This window comes from Lagenorhynchus albirostris, chromosome 20, assembly GCF_949774975.1.
Source record: "Lagenorhynchus albirostris chromosome 20, mLagAlb1.1, whole genome shotgun sequence".
Lineage (NCBI taxonomy): Eukaryota > Metazoa > Chordata > Mammalia > Artiodactyla > Delphinidae > Lagenorhynchus > Lagenorhynchus albirostris.
In genome coordinates, this window is record NC_083114.1 from 42,928,738 (window position 1) to 42,954,845 (window position 26,108).

Consider the following 26,108-nt stretch of genomic DNA (forward strand, 5'->3'; position numbering starts at 1 on the left):
GGCTGGAGGCGCCTGGCCGACTGGGTGGGGACCACCATGGGCAACGCGGCCGGCAGCGCGGAGCAGCCCGCGAGCCCCGCAGCGCTGTCCCCCAAGCATCCCGCGGCGCCCAAGCAGCCGATGCCCGCGGCCGGAGAGCTGGAGGAGAGGTTTAACCGGGTCCTGGTGAGTGTGGCCCGCTGTGCGCGGGGCGCGGGCGGGGGGCGGCAGGGGCTCGCCACGCGTCCCCGCCCCCGGGGGCTCAGGTACCGCTTGGAGATCTCCGGCGGCTTGGTGGCGGCCCCTCCAGGGGGTGGGAGTGACAGTGGTTTCTTAAAGAGTGACTTAGCACTCTCCCCCCAAAACTTTCTTCTGCAACCGTCCAGTCTCCCTCCCCAAGATACCCCCTCCCACAGCGCTTCTGGGTCTAAAGGTCTAAACAAAAATGTCCTGTGAGGAAGTTGGGAGCGCAGCACGCGGGTGGGGGGGTGTCCCGGAGCACCCCCTTCCCCACTGCATGCAGGCCCAGACACAGGGTGCAATAGCATCTACTTGTGTCTCAGGGTCAAAGACATAAGGGGTTATATTTTAACCTCCTAGGAGCTGGAAACTGAGTAGAGGTGTTTGGTCCTGATCCGCTGGTGCCTGAGCTGCTGGGAGCTGGGTTGTCAGATCATGCAGTTGGGGGTGTCTGTGTTTCTCCCTCACTGCATGTCCGGGAGAGCTTGTCTGTGGGTCCTTATCTTGTGCGTCCCCTCACACCCACTGGAGGGATGAAGGTTAGGAAGGGCGGGGTCAGGATGGGTTGGTCACTCTGGCTTGGGGTGGAGCAAAAGTCTGGAAGCCCCTCTCCCTCACTGTCACCTGCTCCAGGGGATTGGGGGGCTTGGGGACTAGGCCACCGGGGAGGAAGCCATCCACTGAGCCTGGAGGCAGTTGGGATGGATTTGGTGGGTAGGGGCTCCAGAGCAAAGCCAGGTTCTCTAAGACCTGGTAGAAGAAGGGAGGGGAAATGGCCACTCATTCTCACTTCCCTCTCCCTATCTCAACCCTGTCCCAGGCTCCTTCCCTAACTAATTGCCTGGTGGCCTGTCTGCTGTCAGCTCCCTTGCCAGACCCTGGGTGACAGGCAAATAAGGCCGTGCTTTTCCCCAGAGGCACTTCCAAGTCCGAGCAGGCTAGCACTGCAGGTCCGAGGGTGGGGGCCCGAGGTAGAGGCAGGCAGCAGAGCCACGCAGGCTGGTGGCCCTGTTGATTCTTCGTCTTCTCCACCTCCTTGACATCATTTCCCCTCCCCTGGCCTGCCTTGAGGCCCTACTTGCCAGATCCCCTGTGTGGCCCCTCCTCCCAGTTCCAGGAAGTCTTGTCTGATGCCCCCTCCCAGGAGAAAGGCTGGGAGGGATTTGAAGGAGCTGTAGGGTGGGGCGGGGTCTGAGCTGTCCCCGTGAAGGCACCTTGTTTGATTCGGGGAGAGGGAGGGACACTGAGGGACACCTCACATCAGGCTAGTCCCCAAATACCCCACCTCTCCACCTTCTTCCCTTTCCCCAAATCCATGTCTTCACAAAGCTGAGTTGAGCAGAGCAGAAGGGGGAGGGGGAAGAATGAGATAGACGGTTTCGGGGGGCCATCTGGGGAGCCTGAGTTGGTGGTGGATCCCTGGACCTTGGCCAGCCTGACTTTCCCCCTAAGTGTGTGTCTATGGACGGGGGGGATGGGCTCTCAGGGTGAAGTCCAGGTCCCAGTCCGTTCTCTGTTACACACACCTAAGGGGGAGGAGCTGGGTGAGTAATTCAGACCACCGGAAAATCCAAAAGTCAAGTGGTGAGGTTCTGATGCCTGTGTAGGACTTGACTGCCGCGCTTGCGTGTGTTTTGGCCTTAGCTCCGATTGGCTGAGTCTGACGCTAAGTGCCGCTGGGAGTCCCTGAGAACCGGGGCGTGGAGGGTGAAGGCCCAGAGAGGGGTCCAAAGATGTCCCGGTGGAGAAAGCGGTGGTGGCTAGGCAGAAATCTAGGGCAGCAGCGCCCACTGGGGTTCACCGCCCCCCTCCCCAAGGAACCCCAGTGTGTTTACACCTCCCCCTTCTTCCTGGTGATGGGTCAGCCTGTCCCATGTCCTGTACTCACAGAAGGCACCCAACCCAAGGTCACTTGGCTAAGAACCTCGTTCCGCACTCCTCACCACCGTGCCCTGGGACTATACCCTTGGCCCCTGCCTGAGGCTGGCGGGGGGTGGGGTGGGGGAGGTGGGGGGTGGATGCAGATTTGGCTAAAACTATAGTCCCAGTGACGGGGATTACAGGGAGAGCCTCCATCTGAGCACTGCCTCCTGGGCCAGAGCTGAGCCCTGTCCTCAGTGAATGTCTAAAGAAGAGGGCTTCCCTGGTGGCGCAGTGGTTAAGAATCTGCCTGCCAATGCAGGGGACACGGGTTCGAGCCCTGGTCCAGGAAGATCCCACATGCCGCGCAGCTAAGTCCGTGCGCCACAACTACTGAGCCTGCGCTCTAGAGCCCGCGAGCCACAGCTACTGAAGCCCGAGCGCCTAGAGCCCGTGCTCTGCAGCAAGAGAAGCCACCGCAATGAGAAGCCCGCGCACCGCAATGAAAGAAAATGAAAGAAAGGGTAGCTCCCGCTCGCCACAACTAGAGAAAGCCCGTGCGCAGCAACGAAGACCCAACGCAGCCAAATAAATAAATAAATATAAAATCCTTAGGAAAAAAAATTAATAAAAGGAGAAGAGCCTCAGACTGCTGAGTGGTGGGCCTCCCACCCCCAGGGATCCCCCAGTCTGGAAGGGGGAAGCATAGCCCTCCCCTTGGGATCTAGTCACGTGGCCCCAGGGAACCTCTTCCTTTCACTGGAGCTCAGCCCTTTCATCCCTGGTGGGTGGTAGGATCCTGAAATCTAAAACCACTCCTTGGCTTCTGGCTGTGGAACTCCTCTTATGGGTTAGGGGTATCCCGACCAAGGCCCACTGCCAGACAGGAGACGAGGGTGCTCTTCTCCCTTTCCCCCTGGGCAGCCTTTTTCCCATGCAAGAATGGGTGGTGCGAGCTACTTTTCTGGGGAGGGTCTGAGAGAGAGGGGTGCCCTTGCTTAAATGGTGGTGCGGAGGAAGAGCAGGTTGATCCAGGGTTTCCACCTGCTGCCTTAGCAACAGTGGAGGAGTGACGGCTGCCTGCCGCGATGGTGGGAAAACCTGCGCACCGAGCTCCGTGCTCTCGCCTCTCCTACGCCACGCTGAGCGCTGGGCGTCTTCCAGCCTCTTCAGGCCTTCCCCTGCAGGGGTCAGGGTTTGGGGTGGCAGGGCACTCCTTCCAGGCCTGTTAGAACTGCCAGGCTTACGGCCTGGCCTAGGACACCCCCGATGTGTCTGGGCAGGGAGGCGCCTGTAACTCAGGGGCAAAGGGATCAAGGGAAGGCGCCGTGATGTGCTCGAGGCCAAGTGATGCCGCCATTCAAGAGGAGAGGAATTTGCCTGATGGGGCCTGGCGGCCTGGAGTGCCCTTAGCATGTGCCCAGGCTGCGTGGGGAGGTCGGGGCGGTCCCCGGCAGGGTGTGGGTGCTGGGAGTCCTGCTCTTCGGGGGGCTCCTTCCCCGCTGGGGCTGGGACTGGGGGTGAAGGGCAGAGGGGGGCGTCTCCATTCTGTAGGCTGTGACCGAGGCGCTGCCCGCTCAGGCAGCTCCCTCCTCTGGGGTGGGGCAGATGGAGCTGTGGGTCGCTTAGGCCCCGTGCCTCCCGTCTCTGGGGCCTCACGTGGAGGATCCCAGTGGGGCTGTGGCCCCGTGTCAGAGGCTGGGCTGGGCAGAGGCCGTGGGGTGCCATTCCCAGCAGGCAGCACTGGCATGTGCTGCCCCTGGAAACACAGGGATGTGGCAGCATGACTCACAGTGACATCTGGGACCAGTTGGCAAAGAGCTGGGGGAGACGGGCAGGAACAGGTGGGGCTGCTCTTGGGCCACCTCTAAGGTTTTCCTGGGAACACGGAGCCCCGGGAGGTGGCTCAGCCCTCCCTGCCTCTGAGAAGGGCAGGGGTTACTCACAGGAGAGGCTGAGTAGCTTCCCAGGCTTTGGGGTCATGAAGTTTGGCAGTTGAGTTTTGTCTTTGCCACTTACTACCTGTGTGACCTTGAACGAGTTACCCACCTTCTCCGAGCTTCAGATTTCCTCCCGTGTAAAAAGATAATAAAAATGGTATATGCCAGGGACTTCCCTGGCGGTCCAGTGGTTAACACTCCACACTTCCAATGCGGGGGGCGTAGGTTCCATCCCTGGTTGGGGAATTAAGATCCCGCGGGCCGTGCAGTGCAGCCCCCAAAAAAGAAAAGGGTATATGCCAGCCTGCTAGGATTGTTGAAGGGATTAACTAGAGTTGAGGGGATTAAATAGAACGCTTAGCACAGTGCCTGACACAGAACAAGTGCTCAGGAAACACTGTCCACTGTGAGGACAGGATGATGTTGAGGCTGATCTGGTCCTCTTCATCTTGGGGCCCTTCGAGGTGAAGGAGCCCAGACCCTGCCTCTTCCCTCCCCCCACCTCCGTTTCCAAGACCAACCAAGGGTGCCGTCTTTAGTCTTCAGCAGTCCCAGGTCAGGCTGCCCTCCCTGCCATCAAGCACGTCGGCCACAGAGGGGCCTAGATGAAAACTGCCTGGTGGCCGGAAACCACGAGAGGGAGGGCCCACCTCTCCTGGAGGGTGGGGCAGCGGTGGCACTAACGGTAGCTGTGTGCACATGGGGAGGGGTGGGGAGGCCTCCACTTCCCTCAGAGAGAGGGTGTGCTGGTGAGGGGGGGTTCCCCAGTGAGTAAGAGCTCAGTGTGGGCAACAACAGGAAATGTAGGGTGCTGGGTGGCAGGAAATGGGGCCGGCTGTTCCTGGTTCCTCAGACAGGCGCGGGGGCCAGGCTGTCTGCAGAAGACCCCTGGGAGGCCGGGACCCATGTTTCTCATTGCTCTGAGCGCTCCTTCTTCCGAGGAAACTGAGTCTTCTTACCAGCTTGCCAGCTAGGTCACCTTGGGCAAGCAGCTTAATGGCTCTGTGCCTCAGTTTCCCGTTTGTGGCAAGGGGATTATAATAGTGTCTACTGTGTAGGCTTGCTGTTGAGATTTAAATGACTTAATAGATGTAAAGCCCTTAGCATGGCATCTAGCACGGATTGAATGTTCGGGGGAATATTAATTATTGTTACTGTCGTTATTCTCCTACCAGCCTGGATTATAAGGGCAGTGCCTGCTGCCCTGACTCCTACCCTGCTTGCCCTTGTTCCTGCCATGGGGACCCTTCAACCCTGACGGGAGAAGCTGTTAACTTTTTGGGGTTCTTAGCACCCTAGGGCCGGGTTACCCCACACCCTCCTCTAAGCCTGGGATTGCTTATAAGAGCCCTAGAAAATCCATATACCAGAATTTTTTTTTTTTTTTAAGATGTTGGGGGTAGGAGTTTATTAATTAATTTATTTATTTTTGCTGTGTTGGGTCTTTGTTTCTGTGCGAGGGCTTTCTCTAGTTGTGGCAAGCAGGGGCCACTCTTCATCGCGGTGCGCGGGCCTCTCCCTATCGCGGCCTCTCTTGTTGCGGAGCACAGGCTCCAGACGCGCAGGCTCAGTAGTTGTGGCTCACGGGCCCAGCCGCTCCGCGGCATGCGGGATCCTCCCAGACCAGGGCTCGAACCCGTGTCCCCTGCATTAGCAGGCAGATTCTCAACCACTGCGCCACCAGGGAGGCCCATATACCAGAATTTTTAAAAGAGGATAACGCTGATTGTTTTTGGAGATGTCCTGAGAGCTCTAAAACCAAGCTTGAAGCCATGTAGAGGTGGGCAGAGGAGATGGATGGGGAAGTGGGGCCGGGGGACAGGGCTGGCTTCTGGATCCATCAGGCTGTGGAATGCCTGTGGGGCTGGTCTGAGACGGCTGGTGCCTAAGTTCAAGGGCATCCTGGGGCTTGAAGGGCTGGGCTTCCTAGGGAGAGGGTGGGCGGGTGGGTTGGGACGTAGTCTCAGCTCAAACTAAAAGTGAAACTGGAGGGTGTGACTGTGTCCACATGTAGCTGGAGCCCCTTCAGTCTCCAGGGACACCTGCCCACATGTCAGTGTCGGGATGGGGGGCGGCTTGCGAGGGGCTGGCCTTGGGTGTGCAGGGCTGGAGGCCCTTCTGACACACAAAGAGGGGGCAGGGAAGCAGGGGAATGATCCCCACCCATTCTAATAGGAGGAGCAGGGAAACAGCTCCTTCTCTTGGCCACACCCTGAGAGGTGAACCCTATCTCCCTCTTCGAAAAGTGTGAAGGGCAGCAGCGGGTGGAAGCTGGAGGCTCAGTTCATTTTTGGCCAAGCCTTGGAGACAGGTCCGCTTCTCCTAATGTTTTCACCAACTTCTGTCCGCCACACAGCCCTCACCTTCGGGTCTTCAGTGGACTCCCCTGACCACCCCCCCCAACCTGTGACATGCCTCTTCATAGTGGTACGTCCCTGAAGAGTATTATTACGTCAAAACACAGCTTCTAACCTAGGGGCAGGGCAGGAATAAAGACGCAGACATAGAGAATGGACTTGAGTACACAGGGAGGGGGAAGGGTAAGCTGGGACGAAGTGAGAGAGTGGCATGGACATATATACACTACCAAATGTAAAATAGATAGCTAGTGGGAAGCAGCCGCATAGCACAGGGAGATCAGCTCGGTGGTTTGTGTCCACCTAGAGGCATGGGATAGGGAGGGTGGGAGGGAGATGCAAGAGGGAGGAGATATGGGGATATATGCATATGTATAGCTGATTCACTTTGTTATATAGCAGAAGCTAACACACCATTGTAAAGCAATTATACTCCAATAAAGATGTTAAAAAAAACAAAAACAAACAAAAAAAAAAACCCCACACAGCTTCTCACTGAAGGGTTCCGGGGAGCCCCGTGAGTCTGAGGTAGGAGGGAAGTGTGCCCATTTTATGGAGGAGGAAGTTGAGGCTCAAGGAGACAAAGAAGCAGTCAGGCTAGGTGGGCCCAGAGCCTGGGTCCCCTGAATCCCGCTTGGGTTCCTCCACATCACAGCCGCCCCCCCCACAGGAGGCGGGTGTTCCCCCCCCCCCGTACGCGCCCCCCCAACCCCCCCGCCACGCACACCTGGACTTCCTGGTCCTTCCCTGTCCCATCTGAGGGCCATCAGCCAACCTTCTGCTTGTCTCCCAGTCCCCAGTCTCCCAGTCCCCTGCCTCCTTGCTAAGGGCCCTGAGTCTGGGGGTCTGTCACTGTTTCCAGGATGGCCTCACCCCACTCTGAGTGAGTGGCATTGCTGGTCCCTCTCCTGCTTCCTCGGGTACCCGTCTCCTCTGTGGGCACAGCCGAGGAACAGCTGCTAATTAGTGCTCAGCGCTGTCAGAGCTATTTCTGATTTCCGAGCCTAAATTTAGCCCGTCTGGCAGGCTGGCATGTAGGCCCGGGGGCCTGAGGAGGCCCAGGTGGGGAAGGGGCAAAGGGGTGCCCTGCCCTCCACCACTGCTGGGACGGGGCGCTGGCCCAGCAGAGACCTCCCCCTCCCCAGTAATAAGCGCGGGCTGAACTGGGAGAGTGGACCTGGGCGCTGGTTCTGGGTTGGCTCAGGGCTCAAAGTCAGCCTGGCGCCCCTCTTACTGGGTTCGTGACCTTGGGCAGGTGACTGGACTGATCTGTGCTGCACCTGTGGGATGGGGCTAACAGCAGTGCCAGTAATGGTGGTGAGGGTGGAAGGCTGCCGCGTGTGAGCAGGGCTGGTAAGCCTTCGGGCAAAGCTGGCGCCGCAGTCGTTGGAGTCATTATGATGATTAGTTGCTGTCTCTAGAAGCGCCACGGGGGCCATTCCTGGAGCCAGCAAGTCCCCAGGGTGGGTGAGAGCCCAGAAGGACCCACGTCAGGAAGCGGCGATCCCCTCTAAGGCTCAGCTGCTGAGCCCCCCCCTCACTCCTTTGCGCCCTCCTTCCCCCCCCCCCACCTCCTCCTCCGTGCTGGCCGCGCTGGTATCGCCTGCCTTCTCTCTCTGCTTCCTCCACCCCCCTCAGCCTTGGCCCCCACCCCCACCTCGGCCCTGCCCCACCCTGGGTCTCTGTAGGGTGGGGATGGATCTGGAGGGACCAGGGAGAAAGAGAGAGAGACAGAGACAGACAGAGAATGGCCCCAGGGAGGCCTCCCTGGCCAGGTACATCCTTCTCTGGGCTCCAGGGCCCCTTCCTGGGCAGTCCCTCCCATGGGGCAGGAGCTGTCCTGGCTGTTGGCAGGTTGGGGGAGGGCAGCTGATGAGACCGCAGGCGGTTTCCTCAATCTGGGCTCACTTTCGCAATGGGGGAGAGGAATGACGTATCGCCATGCCCAGCCGGCCCGGGGCGGGAGGGCCTGGTGGATGGGCAGTTTCACCTCTCAAGTGGGGCCCTGGCCGGAAAGCTTGGGCAACCGGGGCAGAGGGTACCAAGCTTCCTGTTGTCTGGGGCCGAACTAAGGCAGTGATTTTCGGGGTGAGGTCTGGCCAGAGACCCCGAATTAGGCTTAGCACCCAGGAGGGGAAGCTGGCTGAGAAGGCTTGGGTGGGTGTGGCCCCTTCTCTGCTCCAGCTGTGGCCTCCTCTCAGGGCCATGTGACTGAGGGCGTCTGAGCCATCAGAGCTGGTGACAGGGGCCTCTTCTACCCTGGGTTGGGGCTCCCACATCCCCAGTACAGACTAAGCTCCTCGAGGGCCAGAACTGTCTTTTGGAGCCTGACATATAGTAGACCCTCAATAAACCTGGGGTTTACTGAATCGGGGTGAACGGGCATCATCTGCTGGTTCTTTTAGGGAGACACGCCAAGTCCTGGGGGTCCAGGGAGCTCCTAGCGCTGGTGGCACCTGGTGATTCCGTAGCACCAGGAGAGACACTAAGCCTGTCCTGTGGGGAGAAGTTCGGCCGGCACATCGTACCCTTGTCATCTGTGGCTGGGGGAGGAGGACCCAGGCAGAGCAGTGCTGACCTTTCTTAGCTCTCAAGGGGAGTCCCAGCCTGGGCCACCAGCACCACAGACCCAGCGTGCTGGCTGCTCTCCCTGGTTCCTGTAACTGGGTGACCTTCCCCTGGAATCCACCTGGGCCCTGCAGCCACCATGCACCTGCTTGGAACTCCCTGCCCATCTGACCTCATCTCCCTCGGTCTGTCCCGAAGTGACCAAGTGGGAGGGGGCTGGAGAGGGCCGGGGGCTGCTGGCTGCTGTCCTTGCAGAGGCTTTGTGGTGTTTGTGAGACACTGGTGCCCTGGGCTGGGACCACGTACACGTGTTGTTTGGTGGCATGTGGGAACGGGGCACAGTCCACGCCTGGCCACACTTGGGCCTGGCCAGAGTCGGGTCCCTGTTAGCTTCCCATGCAGATGGGAGAAGAGAAGGTACCCCCTTATCACAGGTGGGGAAACGAGCCCAGAGGTGCCTGAGGTCCCAGGAAGTTAGGCTGCGAACCCGCGCTCCTGCCTCCGTGCAAGTTGTGCCGGGGGGGGGGGGCGATTTAGGGGTGACGGAGCCCAGGCCCTGGCGTCAGGCAGGTTTGGATTCAAATCCCAGTGTCACTTTCTAGCTGTTGGGCCTTCGGAAGGGTGCTCCATCTCTGGGCCTCGGTGTTCCCGTTGTCTAATGCTACTTATTTCCGGGGGTGAGGTGGTGACGGGACTCATGTGAATGACAGGCCTACTAGGGAGCTGGCCTCTAGTGGGTCCCCCGACAACGCCCATGGTCCTCTCCCCCTCGCCCATGGTTAGGGCCCCGGACTCAGCATCTTTATCTTGTCGTCTTTCTCCCCAGAACTGCATGAACTTGCCCCCGGACAAGGTCCAGCTGCTGAGCCAGTATGACAACGAGAAGAAGTGGGAGCTCATCTGTGACCAGGTGGGCACAGGCCCATTCCGTCATCGGGTGCCCTGTCCTGGCCAGGCTGGGGCTGGCAGGAGAGGGGACACTGCCACGCTGCCGCAGGGCCAAGACCCTGCCCAGAGGCCAGCGTAACATCTGGGGAGGGTGCTGAGGGCATGTGCAGGACTCTGGAATCCCCCTGTGTTGGGCCTGGGCCTCCCCAGGGACCTTATAAGTCACGAGCAGGGCTGGGTCTGCCCTCTGAAAAGCTGACAGGGGCTGGTCCAGGGTACTGGCCGGGGCAGCCGGGGCCGTGTCCCCATCCTCCTTGCTGAGCTTCCCGGGGCAGGCTCTGTCCACCCTCCAGCTCTGGGCTGGGGAAGAGAGGGACAGCCCTAGGGCTGGACATCTTCATTCCACCCCATGGGAGGTGGGGAGGAGGGTCAGGAATTCCTGTCCTCCTTTGACCTTGGATCCAGAGGAGCTGTTCCCCAAGTCAGCCAGCTCCCGAGTGGCAGAGCAGGGACTAGAGGCCCCGTCTCCCGGTTCTCAGTCGCTGCCTGGACTTGCCACCTTCGTGGCTCTCTTGGCTGCCCCGGCCCCTTCAGCTGTGGGGCTGCTGTCTGAGGTAGCAGGGAGGACGCCTGCTGTGGCAGGGAGGGGCCTGGCTGCCACAGTGATTCAGAGAGGGAGGGAGGCGGGCCTGTGGCCCTGGAGGCTGGGGGTGGGGATTTGGGGAGCAGGGAGCCTATCCTGGGAGCCAGGGCTGGGCCTTCGGCTTCTGCTAGTGGACCAGGATGGGATGAGCTGGCAGGGCGGGAGTCTGAGGGGTGAGGGCAGGGCTATGGGGAGAGGGTGGGGAGCTGCCTCCGGAGGCTTTGGGGCTGGGGTAGGGGTCCCTGCCCCTTTGGCCTGGCATCTCAGGTTGAGCTCACAGAGGCCTGGGAGAAGTGGGAGGTTGAGGGGGGTGGCTGGGCATATCTGAGGGGTCTGGACTGGGAAGGGTGGGAGCTCCTTTGGGCGGAGGCCCTCTAGTGGGGCCCCTGCCTCTTGTGTGAGTGGCTCCTGGAGCCCTGGATGGGGTGGGGGAGTTAAGGATTGTTTTGTTGAGCACAGGTCACGTGCTCGCGCGTGTGCACTCACACACACAGGTGAACACGACGACTGGGGCGGAGCCCTGCGGGAGGGGCCCCCATCCTGCTAGGAGCTGGGTGCTTCATAAGGCCCTTCCAGAGTGTTCTTCCTCCTGGTACTCCCACTTCTGGGCTGGGATGTGGCCCAGGGAGGGCACAGGGCTGGGAGGGTGCCACTCACTGGCCTGCCTGAGTCTCCCCCTCCAGGGTGGGGTGTATAGTTGGACTGACCCCTCCACACTCCATCCAGGCTGTTCTAGGCCTGTGGCCATAAACCAAGGGACGGCCTGGCCGGGGACTGGGGTCTTTTCAAGTGGCAGGCCGAATGTTTGGGTTTATGCCTTTGGTATTCAGGGGGGTCTTAAGGCAGCCTGGGACCTTGGGTCGGAGCTGACAAAGGGACTCTGGGACAAGGGTTGGCCATTTGCCCCTTGTACATCCTATTCCATCTCCGCAGGAGCGGTTTCAGGTCAAGAACCCCCCTGAAGCCTATATCCAGAAGCTGAAGAGCTACCTGGAAATCGGTGGGGTCAGCCGCAAGGTAGCAGCAGATTGGATGTCCAACTTAGGGGTATATGTCGCCCGCTTTTTCTCTGTCCCTTTCCCCCTGCACTTTCCAAGCTCTGGGCAGCTGGAGTAACTGTGTGTATAGACTTTTCTGCAGGCTTCTGTGGGTGCGTGGACGCGTGTGTGTGCGTTTTCACAGGGGACTGAGCGTGCCCTGGGCGTGCGCTTTCACGGGTTCCTCTGCAGCTCCTATTTGTACTCAGATGTGTACACTTGTGTGTACTTGTGTAGTGTGTGTGCACGTGTGCACACTGTGTGCCCAGGCATGGATGTGCGTGTGTGTATTATGTGCATCCTTTTGTGTCCACATATGGATGTATGTGTATCCTTGAGTCTTTGTATAGGGGGGTGTGTGTGTGTGCGCGTACCCCACGTGTCTGTGTGTGAATATGTGAGTGTCTTATGTCTGTGTACCCACTGTACTTGTGTATGGATATGCACGTGTGTGTGTACCCAGGGTGTTCATGTTTGAATGTGTGTGTACCCTTTGTCCTCATATATGGGTGTGTGTGTGTGCGCGCGCGCGTTGTGTGTCTGTGTCTAGAGACGTGTGTGCCTCTTTCGTGTTTGTGCGTGGCCGTGCTGCGCACCCTGTGTGTCTGTATGGGGGGGCGTATGTGGGGCCTGAGTATGCTTATTCCGCTGGGCAGGTGTGTGGAGGTGGTCTAGACTGCCAAGTGTGAAAGGCCAGCTGTCGGGGTGGGCAGGCACTGTGGGCTGAGGCCTGCGCTCCACCCATCAGACTCCCCTGTTCTTGGCTCCCAGTTTAAGAGGAGAGTCCAGGAGTCCACCCAGGTGCTACGGGAGTTGGAGACCTCCCTGAGGACCAACCACATTGGGTGAGCAAGGGCTCAGATTTCCCTGGGGAGATCGGGGGAGGGGGAGAGCTCTGGCAGCAGGCAGCCCCTGGGTTCCCCTTTTTATCCCCCCATCCCCCCCAGAGGCTGTGCCTATGGGCCCCCTCCAGGCTGGGTGTCCTCTCTTGCCCACCCTCTGCCTGCCCCTTGAGGCATGGCTGGGCCGTGCGTCCTGCCCGAGGCCTCCACCATCATCGCCTGGCGTCACTGGGTCTTACAAGGCCGTTGTCTTCCTGGGAAAGGGCAGCCCAGGGGCCCTTGCTGTGCCCGTTCTGTGCCAACACTGGGCAGGACCTCCTTCCTGGGCGGCACTCAGGGAGCCTTGTGCCCTGCAGGTGGGTGCAGGAGTTCCTCAACGAGGAGAACCGTGGCCTGGATGTGCTGCTTGAGTACCTGGCCTTCGTGCAGTGCTCTGTCACGTAAGCCTGGCCCTGCCCTGGTGCCCACCCCCAGAGTCCGTGCCTTCCTGTGCCTCGCCCACTCCTCGGGCCGCTTCCAGGCAACTTAGCCTGGGTCCACCCTGGAGCCCTGCAGTTGGCTTGAGCAAGGCCCCTTCCTGATGGCCTGCCGTGGACGGGGAGGGAGGTGGCCTGCGGTGGCCAGCTGGGACCTGCTAGGCCCAGCACAGCGCCAAGAACACAGCCTCCTCCGCCCACCCCCAGTCTCTCCTGCAGCTCTGTCTCTCCCTGGGTTCCCCCCAGCCCCTCTGAGGTGCCGTGCAGTGTTGGCCTCCATCCCCAGTCTAACCCCCACAGGTACTACATGGAGAGCACAGACAATGGGGCCCCGGGCTCCGAGAAGAGCAAGCCGCTGGAGCAGTCGGTGGAAGATCTCAGCAAGGGCCCGCCCTCATCCTTGCTGCCACAGCCCAAGAGCCGCCACCTGACCATCAAGTATGTGGGCCCCCTGGCGGGGTGGCAGGTGGTGGGGTGAATGGAGAATTCACCCCTGGACGGCTGTACCCAGCCTGCTCCACCAGGGCCCTGGGGGTGGTGAGAGGGGTAGCCTGGCATCGGGGATCAGAGTAAGGGCCTCACCCAGGGCTCGGGAAATGTGTGTGTTAAGAAGCCTCTGGAGTGCACCTAGAGGCTGGAACCTCAGTGGGATCTGAGATAAGAGGGGTGGTTTCAGGGTCAGTGGGACCCCTTTTGTATCATCTAACCCCCTGTTTTCTCCCATGCGGACTCCAGATGCCCCCCTTCTCCCCGGTACGTAGCCACCTAGGGGCAGGTGCATGCCTGGTCAGCTTCCAGGGTGGTGGTGGGGTTGGGTGAGGTGTTCAACTCAGGTGACACCCCTGGATTCAGCTGCTTCGGATACGTCAGCCCACCCTAACTTATCACATCCTGCTGGGAGGTGGGGAGAGGGAAGGAGATGGCCCTGGAGCCTCATGTGGACCCCAGGTACCTTCCTTCCCACTCTGGGTCTAGGAAACCAACTTCATCTTAAGTTCTAAACTCTCACAATATATTTCTTTGTTCATTCATTCAACAAACATTTTTTTTTTAGCATTTACTATGTACCAGGCATGGTGGTAGATTCTCAGGTGACAGATTACCCTGCCCTTGGGAGCCTTCCATCTAGTAGGAGACAGTGTGTGACAGGTTGTCATGGAAGTATGACTGGGAACTCTGAGTAGGGAGGTGGCCACTGCCTGGGGCATCAGGAAGGCTTCCCAGAAGAGATGACACTGGAACTATGTCTTGCAGATGGATACAGGCTTTAGAAGCAGTGGTGGGAACAGGGAAGGGCATTCCAGGCAGAAGGAACAGCACAAGCAAAGAGTCAGAGGCACGTTTGAGCAATGACGGGAAAAGGGAGATGTGGCAGGAAGAGCGAGGAGTGGGGCCTTCCAGTATTGACTGGTGGTTCTGCGACAATGGAAAAAATCATGTTTCTTTTAGCGAAAAATCAGCAAAACCATTCATAGAGCACTTACGATGTGCCAGGCGCTGTTCTAAGCTCATTTCATAGTCCCAACAACCCTATCAGGAAGGCACTATTATTACCATTCCTATTTTACAAAAGAGGAAACTGAGGCCCGGGGAGATGAAGTAACATGCATGCCTAGTAATCAGTGAGCTGGGATTTGACCCATGGCTGTCTGAATTGTCAAGATGCAAGGTAAACTCACGTGGCTGTGAGCGCCACCTTGTGGAGAGTATTTTCATGGCCGTTCACAAGCTTTGGCGGTCTTTTCCCTCTATAAGCTCTCCATCCCCACAACACAGCAACTTTTTTTTTTTTTTTTTGCCGTATTCGGGCCTCTCACTGTTGTGGCCTCTCCCGTTGCGGAGCACAGGCTCCAGACGCGCAGGCTCAGCGGCCATGGCCCACGGGCCCAGCCGCTCCGCGGCATGTGGGATCCTCCCGGAACGGGGCATGAACCCGTGTCCCCTGCATCGGCAGGCGGACTCTCAACCACTGCGCCACCAGGGAAGCCCCAGCAACTCTTTTTAATACCAAGTCGCTGTTAGGGGGTCTTTGCTTCCCTGACCCCCGCCTCTTCACCTCCCCCCCGGAAATGCCAGGCCCCAGGCCTAAGAACTGAGGAAGACTTCCGGCCCTCATCTGGCCTCTCTGGTTGGGTGGACGGGAAGCAGACGTTTCCAGATGTGTCCCCTCTTACTCCAGTGGCCATCTGAGTGGTGGGGGGAATAGGAAGCTGGGTTTGGGACTCTGACCCCTGCTGCCTCCTCCCCACCTGCCCAGGCTGACCCCGGCCCATAGCAGGAAGGCCCTGAGGAATTCCCGCATCATCAGCCAGAAGGATGACGTCCACATCTGCATCATGTGTCTGCGTGCCATCATGAACTACCAGGTTGGTCAACGGGCCCGGGGCATTGACACTGACTGTCCTCCCTGGGGGCTGCCTAAGCTGCCGAGGTTCTGGGACCAACTGTCCCCCACCCTGTCCCCGCTGGAGAACCCTGGGGATCTGGGCTGTTAGTGCAGGGTCTTGAGGCTGATGAGTCTTGAGGGGAAGCCCAGATTTCTGCACCTTCCTGGTCAGGTCCCTTAGAATACCCTGGACATGGCTGGGGGCATGGCTATGCCTCACGTGGGGACTTAGGCACCCCACTAAGAAAGGCTGCACCCCAGGGAGAGCAGCCTCTGGGTTATTTCATTTGGAGGGGTGATTGGTGAAGCCGTTCCTCCCTCACTCAGCTGGCCTTAAAGGACTCACTTTGTCCAAGGTACTGAGTCTTGACACTGGCTTTTGAGCAACAGCATTTATTTATTATTTTTAAATTAATTAATTAATTAATTATTGGCTGTGTTGGGTCTTTGTTGCTGTGTGCAGGCTTTCTCTAGTTGTGGCGAGCGGGGCTACTCTTCGTCGCAGCGCGTGGGCTTCTCACTGCGGTGGTTTCTCTTGCTGCGGAGCACGGGTTCTAGGTGCGCGGGCTTCAGTAGTTGTGGCTCGTGGGCTCTAGAGCTCAGGCTCAGTAGTTGTGGCGCACGGGCTTAGTTGCTCTGCGGCATGTGGGATCTTCCCGGACTGAGGATCACACCCGTGTCCCCTGCATTGGCAGGCGGGTTCTTAACCACTGCGCCACCAGGGAAGCCCCAGACAAAGGTATTTAAAAAGAGGGACCAGGCTTTGGCTGCCACCCAGGAGGTCGTGGTTGGATATAAAGAACTTCCTGGGAATTCCCTGGTGGTCCAGTGGTTAGGAATCCACGCTCTCACTGCTGGGGGCCCTGGGTTCACGTAGCCAAAAAAAAAAAAAAAAAAAGAACCCTGGGGGTCTGCCTGGAGGAGCTGACCTCTCCTTTCTCCCCAGTCTGGCTTCAGCCTCGTCATGAACCACCCAGCCTGTGTCAATGAGATTGCTCTGAGCCTCAACAACAAGAACCCTAGGTGATTTCCAGGCCCCTAACCTTTCTCCATGTCTAGTTTCTCCTCCTACTTCACCCCTTGCCTACTCCGTCCCCTCAGTTCTCAGGACCACTACCCAGGCTCATTCCCACCCCATCAGCTCCCCTGTCCTCCCCCCTAGCCAGGCCCACATCCGCCTTTGCTGTGGGGCCTGCCTGTTCGCAAGGGACAGCCTGCCCCTTCTCTCCCCAGAACCAAGGCTCTGGTGCTGGAGCTGCTGGCGGCAGTGTGCCTGGTTCGGGGAGGACACGATATCATCCTTTCCGCCTTTGACAACTTCAAGGAGGTAATGGAGCCCCCACCCAAACATGTACTTGCCCTCTAGTGTTGCTTGGAGCCCTGTTGCTGCCAATTGTGGCTTCTGCTGGGGACAGCTAGGGACGCTGGGTGGGTATTTGGGGAGTTTCCTCATCTGAAGGGAAGGTACAGGGTCACGCAGGGGCACTGCCTGGGGCGACAGGGACAGCTATGGGGATCTGCTGAACCTCTGCCCAAACTGGCCTTGATCCACACATCTCGGAGTTGCTGACTCTGGTTAACAGGCTCGCAAGAAGTAGCTGCATGAGAATATGATGCATAAGGCAGCACAGGATCAATGCATCCCTTTAATGAATATTCGTCAAGGGGCTACAATGTGTCAGGCACAGAGTGGGCACTTGGGATACATTAGTGAACAAAAGAAACAAAGAAGGCAGTAGAAGACAGATAGTCAGCGATATAATAAATAAGCAAATTACACAGTCTATGAAGAAATCGTAAATGCTCTGGGGAAAAAAGTCAGGGAAGCTGTCAGGGGAGGGGGAACTGGTTGCCGCGTGGTTAGGAAGCCTCATTGAAAAGGTAAGATTTGAGCAAAGTTGTGAGGGAAGTGAGGGATTGATGTGGTGGCTGTCTTGAGTAAGGGCACGTCAGGCAGGTGGAACAGCAGGTGCAAAGGCCCTGAGGTAGGAATGTGCCAGGACGCCAGTGTGGCCAGAATGGGTCAGTGTTGGGGAGGGCTGTGAGAGATCAAGACGGCATCGAGGTTTTGAGCAGAAGAGTGACATGGCCCGACTTAGATTTAACTTGAGAGGCGCTCACAGAGGCATAAAGGGGGCAGCTGGAAGATAGCTTAGGAGGTGTGTCACTGGGACCTCAGTGACAGCCATTCCTCCTACCCAGGTATGTGGGGAGCAGCACCGCTTTGAAAAGCTGATGGAATATTTCCGGAACGAGGACAGCAACATTGACTTCATGGTGAGCTCAGGAGCCCAGCCTGGGCCAGGTCACCCTAGGGTGCCAGGAGCAGTTAGGAGCCTGGGTATCTGGGATCTGGGCTCAGCTCCTGCAGATATGAGGACTGAGTGGTTGGTGGGGGAGGGGCGGATGTCAGTGAGGGGGAGGCTGGGAGGAGGGTACGTGGGAGAGATATGGGTGGGACAAAGCTGGATTAGTGGGGTGAGAAATGTGGCAAGGGTGGGGGACTTGGGGTTAAACTGGGGGGGGTGGAAGTCACTGAGAACCCCCCACCAAGAGGATCACAGACCTGCTCACTGCCCCGCCTCCCAGGTGGCCTGCATGCAATTCATCAACATTGTGGTACATTCGGTGGAGAACATGAACTTCCGCGTCTTCCTGCAATATGAGTTCACCCACCTGGGCCTGGACCTGTACTTGGAGGTGAGCCCTGCACTCCCCCCAGGACTTAACCACTTGCTTGCTGCAGAGGATGGCTCAGTGGTTAGCACAGATGCCGGGGTCAGGCAGACCTGGGTTCAAGGTTCAAATCCTGACTCTGCCACTTCCTAGCTCATGTGACCTTAGGTCTCTTCTCGCTAAGCCTCACTTTTCCCATCTGTAAGACAGGAGAATCGTAGAAATAATAAAGACTGTAACTGTATAGTGCCTGCCGCAAAATAGGCACTCAGACCATGGAGCTGTTGTCGCAGGTGCTAGAACGGCTCTAGGTGGCCCTCGGTCTGGCTCTGGGAGCACCAGACTCAGATAGGCCTACACTGGGGAGCACAGAGACACTGGGCCAGAGCAGGAGCTGGCTCATGCTGTATGGGTCTGGGTCGTGGGGGAGTTCCTTGCTCTGGGGAAGATGGGCAGAGGGGCTTGGTACTTCGTGGCTCAGCCTGAGCAGAGAGGTTGTAGCTTTCTTCTGATTTCTTTGTGAGGCGTCCCAGAGGAGCAGGGCCTTCGGGATTGGATTTTTGAAAGCCAGGATCCACAAAAGGTGAAAAGCAGGCTAGGGTGATATGTCCATTCAATGGAATATTATTCAGCCACGAAAAGGACCAAAGTAGTGATACAGGGTAGAACGTGGATGGGCCTTGAAAACATTACGCTATTATGCTCAGTGAAAGAAGCCAGACACAGAGGCCATATATTGTACGCTTCCTTTATACGAAATGTCCGGAATAGGTAAGTCCGTAGAGACAGAAAGATTGGTGGTTGCCAGGGGCTGGGAGAGGAGAGGATGGGGAGTGACTGCTAACAGGTACAGGGTGTCTTTTTGGGGTGATGAAAATGTTCTGAAATTAGATAGTGGTGATGGTTTGCACAACCTTGTGAATATTACTAAAAACTACTGAATTGTACGCTTTAAAATAGTGAATTTTATGGTATATGAATTATATCTCAATAAAAAATAAAGAAACAGAAGTTGGCTAGGGCTCAGGCCCCTTTGTCTGGGCTCTGGTGGTGATGGGGGTACTGGAAAGATCCCTCACACCAGGCCTCAACCTGAGCCTTCCATCTGGGGACAGAGGCTTCGGCTCACGGAGAGTGACAAGCTGCAGGTGCAGATTCAGGCCTACTTGGACAATGTTTTTGATGTGGGTGCGCTGCTGGAGGACACTGAGACCAAGAATGCTGTGCTGGAGCACGTGGAGGAGCTGCAGGAGCAGGTGGCCCTGGTGAGAGCTGCTCCTGAACTTGGCCCAGCACAGAGTAGGCCCACAGAGCCCCACACGGATATCGGCCACTGGTTCTAGGTGTGAGCTGGGGGCCCCTGAGTTTCACCTGAATCCTTTGGGTGCCTTTCTCCATGAATGACTATTCATTGAGCTCCTCCACTGGGCTGGACCTCTGAGGAAGGCAGGTCTCCTCCTCTCCAGGTGCTCGGACCCCAGGCCCTGGTTTGGGTGGAATTGGGTGCCTGGGGCCCCTGCCAGCTCCCTCCCTCATCGGTGGTGCCTTGGTTTCCCCTCCTGAGAGCTCTTCAGTGCTCTCAGTACCTCACCTACTTGGGTTCAAGTGCCAGGCTCGGCTGCCCCGCGGCCCCCAGGGCTAAGCACATCCGGAAGCCTCCCCTAGCCTCCAGGCAGGCATGCCTGGTGCCGCCCCCTCGGCGCCCATGCCAATGCCCGGCCGCGGGTGGGAGCTCACCATGTGCTGGTGCCACAGCTGACAGAGCGGCTTCGGGACGCGGAGAACGAATCCATGGCCAAGATAGCAGAACTGGAAAAGCAGCTAAGCCAGACCCGAAAGGAGTTGGAGACCCTGCGGGTGAGGTTGGGGGGACGGGGGGTTGGGGGCTGGGTGGGCCGGGCCAGGGGTGGGACGGACTTCCAAGAACAGACCATTTGGGGCTTCTAGGCTTGACACCTCCCTCCACCCCGGCAAGAAAATGGGGGCTCTGTCCAGGCTTGCCGGTGGTTACTAACACCCCACCGGCGGCTCGCAGGAGCGCTTCAGCGAATCGACCCCCATGGGCACCTCCAGACGTCCCTCTGAGCCTGAGAAAGTGCCTGCCCCTGCCCCGGCGCGGCCCTCAGCGCTAGAGCTGAAGGTGGAGGAGCTGGAGGAAAAGGGGTTGATCCGTATCCTGAGGGGGCCCGGGGATGCCGTCTCCATCGAGATCCTCCCGGTCGCTGTGGCAACTCCGAGCGGCAGCGATGCCCCGACTCCGAGGGTGCCCATCGGCTCCCCCAGCCCAGGTGTGCAGGGGCTTCAAGCCGGGTGGGGTAGGAATGGCAGAACCGGGACGTGCATGAGGAGCCTGGGGACATCTCAGGCGGGGAGAGGTGGGAGGGGTAGGTTTGGATTGTGGGCGTGGCTCAGGCAGGTGCGGGTGGGTCGCAATGAGCCCAGTGCGCATGTGTAGGGCGGGGAGGCGGAGACATGGCCCCTCAACCTAAGAAATTGACACGCCCTTCTCCCCGCCCCCTCCTCGGTTCTCGCTGGGCTCAGAACTCCCACCTGCAGCAGAGCCGGTTCCCGGAGCAGCAACCCCACCGCCGCCGCTGCCGCCCCCACTACCTGGTCTCCCCTCCCAGCAGGATGCCACGCCCCTGGCGCCCCCACCGGCCCCGCCCCTCCCAGGCAGTCCGGAGCCCCCGCCCCCGCCGCCGCTGCCGGGAGACCAGCCGCCCCCACCCCCGCCGCCACCGCTGCCTCCGGGCGCTGACGGTTCGGTGCCTCCACCGCCCCCACCGCCTGCGGGAGGTCCCTCTGCTGCTCTTGGAGGGCCTGGCTCAGAGATGGGCCCGGGTGAGTAGACTGCCCAGGGCATGGGGACGAGGCGGGGGTGCGGTGGGGGGTACTCTGGCTTCAGTATCCTCCAGGACCCTCTGTCTGTGGGCCTCCTACTGCCTCCAGTCTGCTCTGTGTGTCCTCACTGGGCCTGGGCCCCGGTTCCTTCCAGCCATGGCACCCACTACTGCCCCAGTGACCACTCCCTCTCTGTCCCAGGAATGATGGCCAAGAAACCCATCCAGACCAAGTTCAGAATGCCCCTCTTAAACTGGGTGGCCCTGAAACCCAATCAGATCACAGGCACTGTCTTCACTGAGCTCAATGACGAGAAGGTGCTGCAGGTGAGTGGTCCTGCCTTGCTGCCAGTGTGGGCACCAGAGAAGGGGGGGGACCTGCCTGGATCATGCTGGGCACTGGGGGTGGTCACCTCCTCTACCCCATTTTATGGAGGCCCAAGAGTGGGGGTCAAGCTAAACTGGACGAGTGCATCTCGTAGGCAGTGTGTCCTGACTCCCTTGGAGGCTTTCCCTCCATGCCTGCAGAGGGGCTCATCCCTCCCCTAAGTCTGGCCTCTCTCCTGCTTTCAGGCCCCTCTCCCACCACCTTCCCACAGACAACCAGGGCCTCAGCCCTTCTAATTACACTTTCAGTTCTCCAAAAGGGTTGTGTTCTGTTGCCTCCAGGCCATTGTTCATGCTGTTCCTCTGCCTGGAATGCCCTTCCCTTTCCTCTTTTTAACCCTGGCCAATTTGGCTCTTGCTTCAGCTGAAGCGGCTTGGAGTCTGGGTCCCCTGGATGGGGTGCTGTTCCTGCCCCTCCTTGGTGCTCCATGTGCTTCGCCTGTATCCCCCATCAAGGTGCATGGTCAGGCTGTGTACTGGTTTGTTTCTCTGCTGGTGGCCTGGTCAGGGCTGGATAGGTGGCTCTAGCACCAAGCACGGCGCTCAGCCAGGAACGCACCAGCCCCCGGCCCCGCCCAGCCCCACCTCCTCTTTCTGCACCCTCAGGAGCTGGACATGAGTGACTTTGAGCAGCAGTTCAAGACAAAGTCCCAAGGCCCCAATGTAGACCTTAGCACCCTCAAGAGTAAGGCATCCCAGAAGGCCCCCAGCAAAGCCACGCTCATCGAGGCCAACCGGGCCAAGAACCTGGCCATCACCCTGCGCAAGGGCAACCTGGGGGCGGACCGCATCTGCCAGGCCATCGAGACGTGAGTACCTCTGCCCCAGGCTTAGAGGTAGCGCAGCCCCTCTGCTAGGCCGGGGTTGTTAGGCAGATAGTAAAAGAGCCCCAACTATGGAACAGAGTCCATCGAGTTTCATACCAGCGCTGGTCGGAGAGTAGGGCAGGGAACTGTGTTCCCATTTTCAGGTTAAGAAAACTGAGGTCATACTGTGAGTCCGTGCCCGGATGGAGGTGTTCCTTTTGCCTTCTTGCCTCCTGACACTGAGGCCCAAGCATTTCCAGCTTGGACGCCGCCACTGATGTATGATTGGGACTCCGGGCTTCCTAGGTCCCAGCATCCCTTGACTGTTACCTCTTATTCCCTGAAGCTGTTGGCAATAGCAAATAGTTAAGTTCATTTATTCAATCAAGTAAGGGGGTAGGAGTGGTCCTGCTCTCAAGAACTGGTGAGTGTGGAGTGATACCGGCCCCTCCCCTCACAGGTACGACCTACAGACCCTTGGCCTGGACTTCCTGGAGTTGCTGACCCGCTTCCTGCCCACAGAGTATGAACATAGCCTCATCGCCCGTTTCGAGCGGGAGCAGCGACCCATAGAGGAGCTGTCAGAGGAGGACCGTTTCATGCTGCGCTTCAGCCGCATCCCCCGCCTGCCCGAGCGCATGAACACGCTCACCTTCCTGGGCAACTTCCCAGACACTGCCCAGCTGCTCATGCCGGTGTGCGCGGGCTGGCAGGGCGATGCGGCCTGGGCTGGGATTGGGGAGGAGGCAGCTTGCAGCCTGGTCTCCAAGAGGGCATCTGGGAGTCCTTGAGCCTCCTATAGGCTTCCCCCCGCTCTCGCCCCAACTTACCATGCCTCCCCCATCCCACCCCCAGCAACTGAATGCCATCATTGCAGCCTCAATGTCCATCAAGTCCTCGGACAAACTCCGCCAGATCCTGGAGGTGAGAGCCTAGGGCGAGGGTCTAGGAGGCGGGGCCAACCCATGATGCCTTGCCTGTTCTGGGTTGTGTGAGAGGGAGACCCAGGCCCTGCCCTAAGTCCCTGGGATGCAACAACTGTAAGGTTCCCACTTCTAACATCCAGGCTCAGAAGGGCAAAGCTAAGGTGGGGATGGGGGCCGTGTTACAACAGCGCACCTCACACCCTGCCTGAGGGTTCATTAGCAGAGCATCGTGTTGTCGGGGAACCAACAGATATGGCTGTGAGGGAGACGGTGACCCCACAGCCTTGGAGGAGGTGTTGGCAGCACAGTTTGGGGTAAGGTGACAGGTGACAAAATTGGGTGTGCCATGGTGTTGGCTGCGCACACGTGTCAGACACGCATACGCGTGCGTCATGGACCTGAGGCATCCACGCAGGAGTTCGGTGGGCGCTGAGTGCAAGGCTTGCTCTTTACCACCTTTTCTCCTTGTGCAATTTACACGTCAGGGGGTTTCCTCAGCCCCAGCACCTGGCTGAGCTCTCCCTGCCACCCCCACCCCGCCTCTTGCAGATCGTCCTGGCTTTCGGCAACTACATGAACAGCAGCAGGCGTGGGGCAGCCTATGGCTTCCGGCTCCAGAGTCTGGATGTGGTGAGGGGGCGGGGCAAGGAGGGGTCCCCTGGCCCGGGGGCTGGGGGATGGCTGGTGGCCTGGGGCTTACAGAAGGTCCTCCCTGCAGCTGCTGGAGATGAAGTCGACTGACCGCAAGCAGACGCTGCTGCACTACCTGGTGAAGGTCATTGCTGAGAAGTACCCACAGCTCACAGGTTTCCACAGCGACCTGCACTTTCTGGACAAGGCAGGCTCAGGTATGGGTGGGGGAGGGGCTCAGCCCTGGGGACGGATACAGGTTGGGAGAAAGCAACGGGACCACAGGAGGTAACTGGACGGGAATGCTGCCTCTCTGAGTCCCTGCTTCTCCACTGCCCCACCTCCCACTCAGTGTCCCTGGACAGCGTGCTGGCCGACGTGCGCTCCCTGCAGCGAGGCCTGGAGTTGACCCAGCGGGAGTTTGTGCGGCAGGATGACTGCGCAGTGCTCAAGGAGTTCCTGAGGGCCAACTCGCCCATCATGGATAAGCTGCTGGCAGACAGCAAGACGGCTCAGGTGGGCTGGGGCTGACCCGGCCCGGGAGGTGGGGAAGCTGGGGTGGGGGGGTGAAGGACTACCTAGGTGGGGTTGTGTAGCCAAGGCTTGGAGCGCTGTGACCACAGCAGGGACGCCTTGGGGGGATGGGGCAGGAGGGAGCATCCGTCTGCCTGGAGGAGGAGAGATGAAGTGGCCAGTGTCTTAAGGGGGTACAGAGCAGTGGTCAGGCTCCGAGGGGTCTGTGCTGGTGGGGCTGACAGGCTGTGCCCGCAGGAAGCCTACGAGTCTGTGGTGGAGTACTTCGGAGAGAACCCCAAGACCACGTCCCCCTCCACGTTCTTTTCCCTCTTCAGTCGCTTCATCAAAGCCTATAAGGTATGTGTGTTTGGTGGGCAGGCTGGGACCCCTGCAGGGCATTGCAGCCTCTCCACCTGGGCAGTGGGAGTGGTAGGGGTTATTTCTGCTGGGGGGCTGGATAGGGAAGGGAGGACTCCCCTTACGCAGACCTGCCTTGGCCCCTCAGAGAGCCGAGCAGGAGGTGGAACAGTGGAAGAAAGCAGCAGCTACCCAGGAGGCGGGCAGCGACACCCCGGAAAAAGGGGAGCCCCCCGCACCCAAGGTAGGCAGCTGCCCATGCGCTTGGTACTGGGATCCAATGATGCTTGGTATCCTCACCCCAAAGATCTGGCCGTCCTGCACACCCTTATTTTTATGGACTGACTCTGCCCAAGGCTAGGATGCCCCAGTAGCCTGGGGTGGAAATGGGTTCCTTTTCCTCAAGCCAGCTCCTCTTACCATGGGGGACCAGGCAGATGGTCTAGGGTTTAGTGGCACAGTGGGGGAAGGGGATCCTGGAGTTGGAGCTATATACCCTCACCCTCCTCCCCAGTCCCCACCCAAGATCCGGCGGCAACAGATGGACCTCATCTCTGAGCTGAAACGGAAGCAGCAGAAGGAGCCACTCATCTACGAGAGTGACCGTGATGGGGCCATTGAAGATATCATCACAGGTGAGGACTTGGTGGGGCCTGTCCCGTCCTTGGTCTGTCCTATGCTGTCCTCCATCTGCCGCCCAACCCTGGGGGTCTGGCTGCCTCACTGCCTCTTTGCTACTTTTCTTTTTTTCCTTTTCCCTTTCTCTCCTCTCCTCCCTTCCAACCCTCAGTGCTCAAGACGGTGCCCTTCACTGCTCGCACCGGCAAGAGGACGTCCAGGCTCCTCTGTGAGGCCAGCCTGGGAGAGGAGATCCCCCTCTAGCCCCCAGGTACCCAGCGGCCTGGCCTCTGATCCCAGTGGCTGCCCACAGCCCTGGGGGTCCTTGGGGGGACTGAGTCATGCTGCCCTCCCCTGGACCATGCATGGCTGGGCTGTGTTGGAGGGAGGTCTGATAAACAAACAGGCTCCCTCCCACGTGCACACAACCTGTGTCCCTAGAGGGGTGAGGCCTGTGCCCTGGAGTGGTGTCCCAACCCTGGGCAGACTCCTGAAAAGGTAAATGCCTCTCCTCTCCGCCTCCAGATCTGCGGAACCAGCCTTACATCCGCACAGACACAGGCCGTCGCAGCGCTCGTCGGCGCCCCCCCGGACCCCCCATTCAGGTCACCTCCGACCTCTCCCTGTAGCCACTATTTCTGCAGATGGACCGGGAGGCTGGGAGGGGGTGCAGGGAGGGTGGCAAGCCAGGACTCAAGGAAGGTGGTCCTCAGCTCTGCTGGGCGGGGCAGTCTCCTCCGCCGAGGTCCACACCATGCGCCCACCTCAGATAGGCGCGTGCACCCTCATCTGGCCACTGGGGGCAGCATCTCTGGCCCCTCCCCCCAAATGCTGCTTGCAGCACCCCTTTTCCCCCAATAGCCGTACTTAGCCTCAGCCGGAGCCTGGCCTGTAACTTATTAAGTGCAACCTCGCTCCCCCTCCACCCCCCCCCCACCCCGCCCCAACTCCGGGGACTCCCCGTGGACCTTATTTTTATACAAGATTAATAAAGACGTTTGCAAAAGATCCGCGTCCGCTCCGTGCCCGCCCCCACCAGGCGCAACGTGTTTTCGCTCAGCAAACGCTTTACTTGTACAAGTTCTTCATAGCAGGTCTCTGCAAACAGGCTGGAGAGGGGGAGAAGGGTTGCTTCT

At 59.1% G+C, this 26,108-nt stretch overlaps 1 protein-coding gene across 3 annotated transcripts; it reads left to right on the plus strand.

Moving 5' to 3' along the window:
• On the plus strand, nucleotides 1-25,932 carry FMNL1 (formin like 1). 3 transcript variants are annotated; one of them, XM_060132876.1, is made up of 27 exons: nucleotides 1-165; nucleotides 9,771-9,854; nucleotides 11,409-11,522; nucleotides 12,284-12,357; nucleotides 12,711-12,794; nucleotides 13,131-13,268; nucleotides 15,088-15,196; nucleotides 16,163-16,239; nucleotides 16,450-16,543; nucleotides 17,419-17,493; nucleotides 17,806-17,916; nucleotides 19,008-19,157; nucleotides 19,648-19,749; nucleotides 19,928-20,180; nucleotides 20,434-20,733; nucleotides 20,935-21,059; nucleotides 21,726-21,928; nucleotides 22,386-22,620; nucleotides 22,781-22,849; nucleotides 23,401-23,481; nucleotides 23,570-23,699; nucleotides 23,834-23,997; nucleotides 24,253-24,354; nucleotides 24,503-24,598; nucleotides 24,869-24,989; nucleotides 25,145-25,243; nucleotides 25,498-25,932. In XM_060132876.1, exons 1-26 carry the CDS (start codon nucleotides 37-39, stop codon nucleotides 25,234-25,236), a joined length of 3,312 nt encoding a protein of 1,103 aa, XP_059988859.1. In that variant the 5' UTR covers nucleotides 1-36; the 3' UTR covers nucleotides 25,237-25,243; nucleotides 25,498-25,932. The 3 variants fall into 3 exon arrangements, with proteins under 3 accessions (XP_059988859.1, XP_059988858.1, XP_059988860.1); XM_060132875.1 differs by lacking the exon at nucleotides 25,145-25,243 and having other exon boundaries at nucleotides 2-165; XM_060132877.1 differs by lacking the exon at nucleotides 25,145-25,243 and having other exon boundaries at nucleotides 2-165; nucleotides 11,409-11,492.
• Nucleotides 25,933-26,108: the final 176 nt, after the last annotated feature.

Excerpts from the sequence above, each read along its gene's own strand:
- FMNL1 (XM_060132875.1), top strand. The coding sequence starts at position 37 with ATGGGCAACGCGGCCGGCAGCGCGGAGCAGCCCGCGAGCCCCGCAGCG. Across the intron at positions 20,734-20,934 it reads TGGCTCAGAGATGGGCCCGG|GAATGATGGCCAAGAAACCC; the intron begins GTGAGTAGACTG and ends TCTCTGTCCCAG. Across the intron at positions 24,990-25,497 it reads CATTGAAGATATCATCACAG|ATCTGCGGAACCAGCCTTAC; the intron begins GTGAGGACTTGG and ends CTCCGCCTCCAG.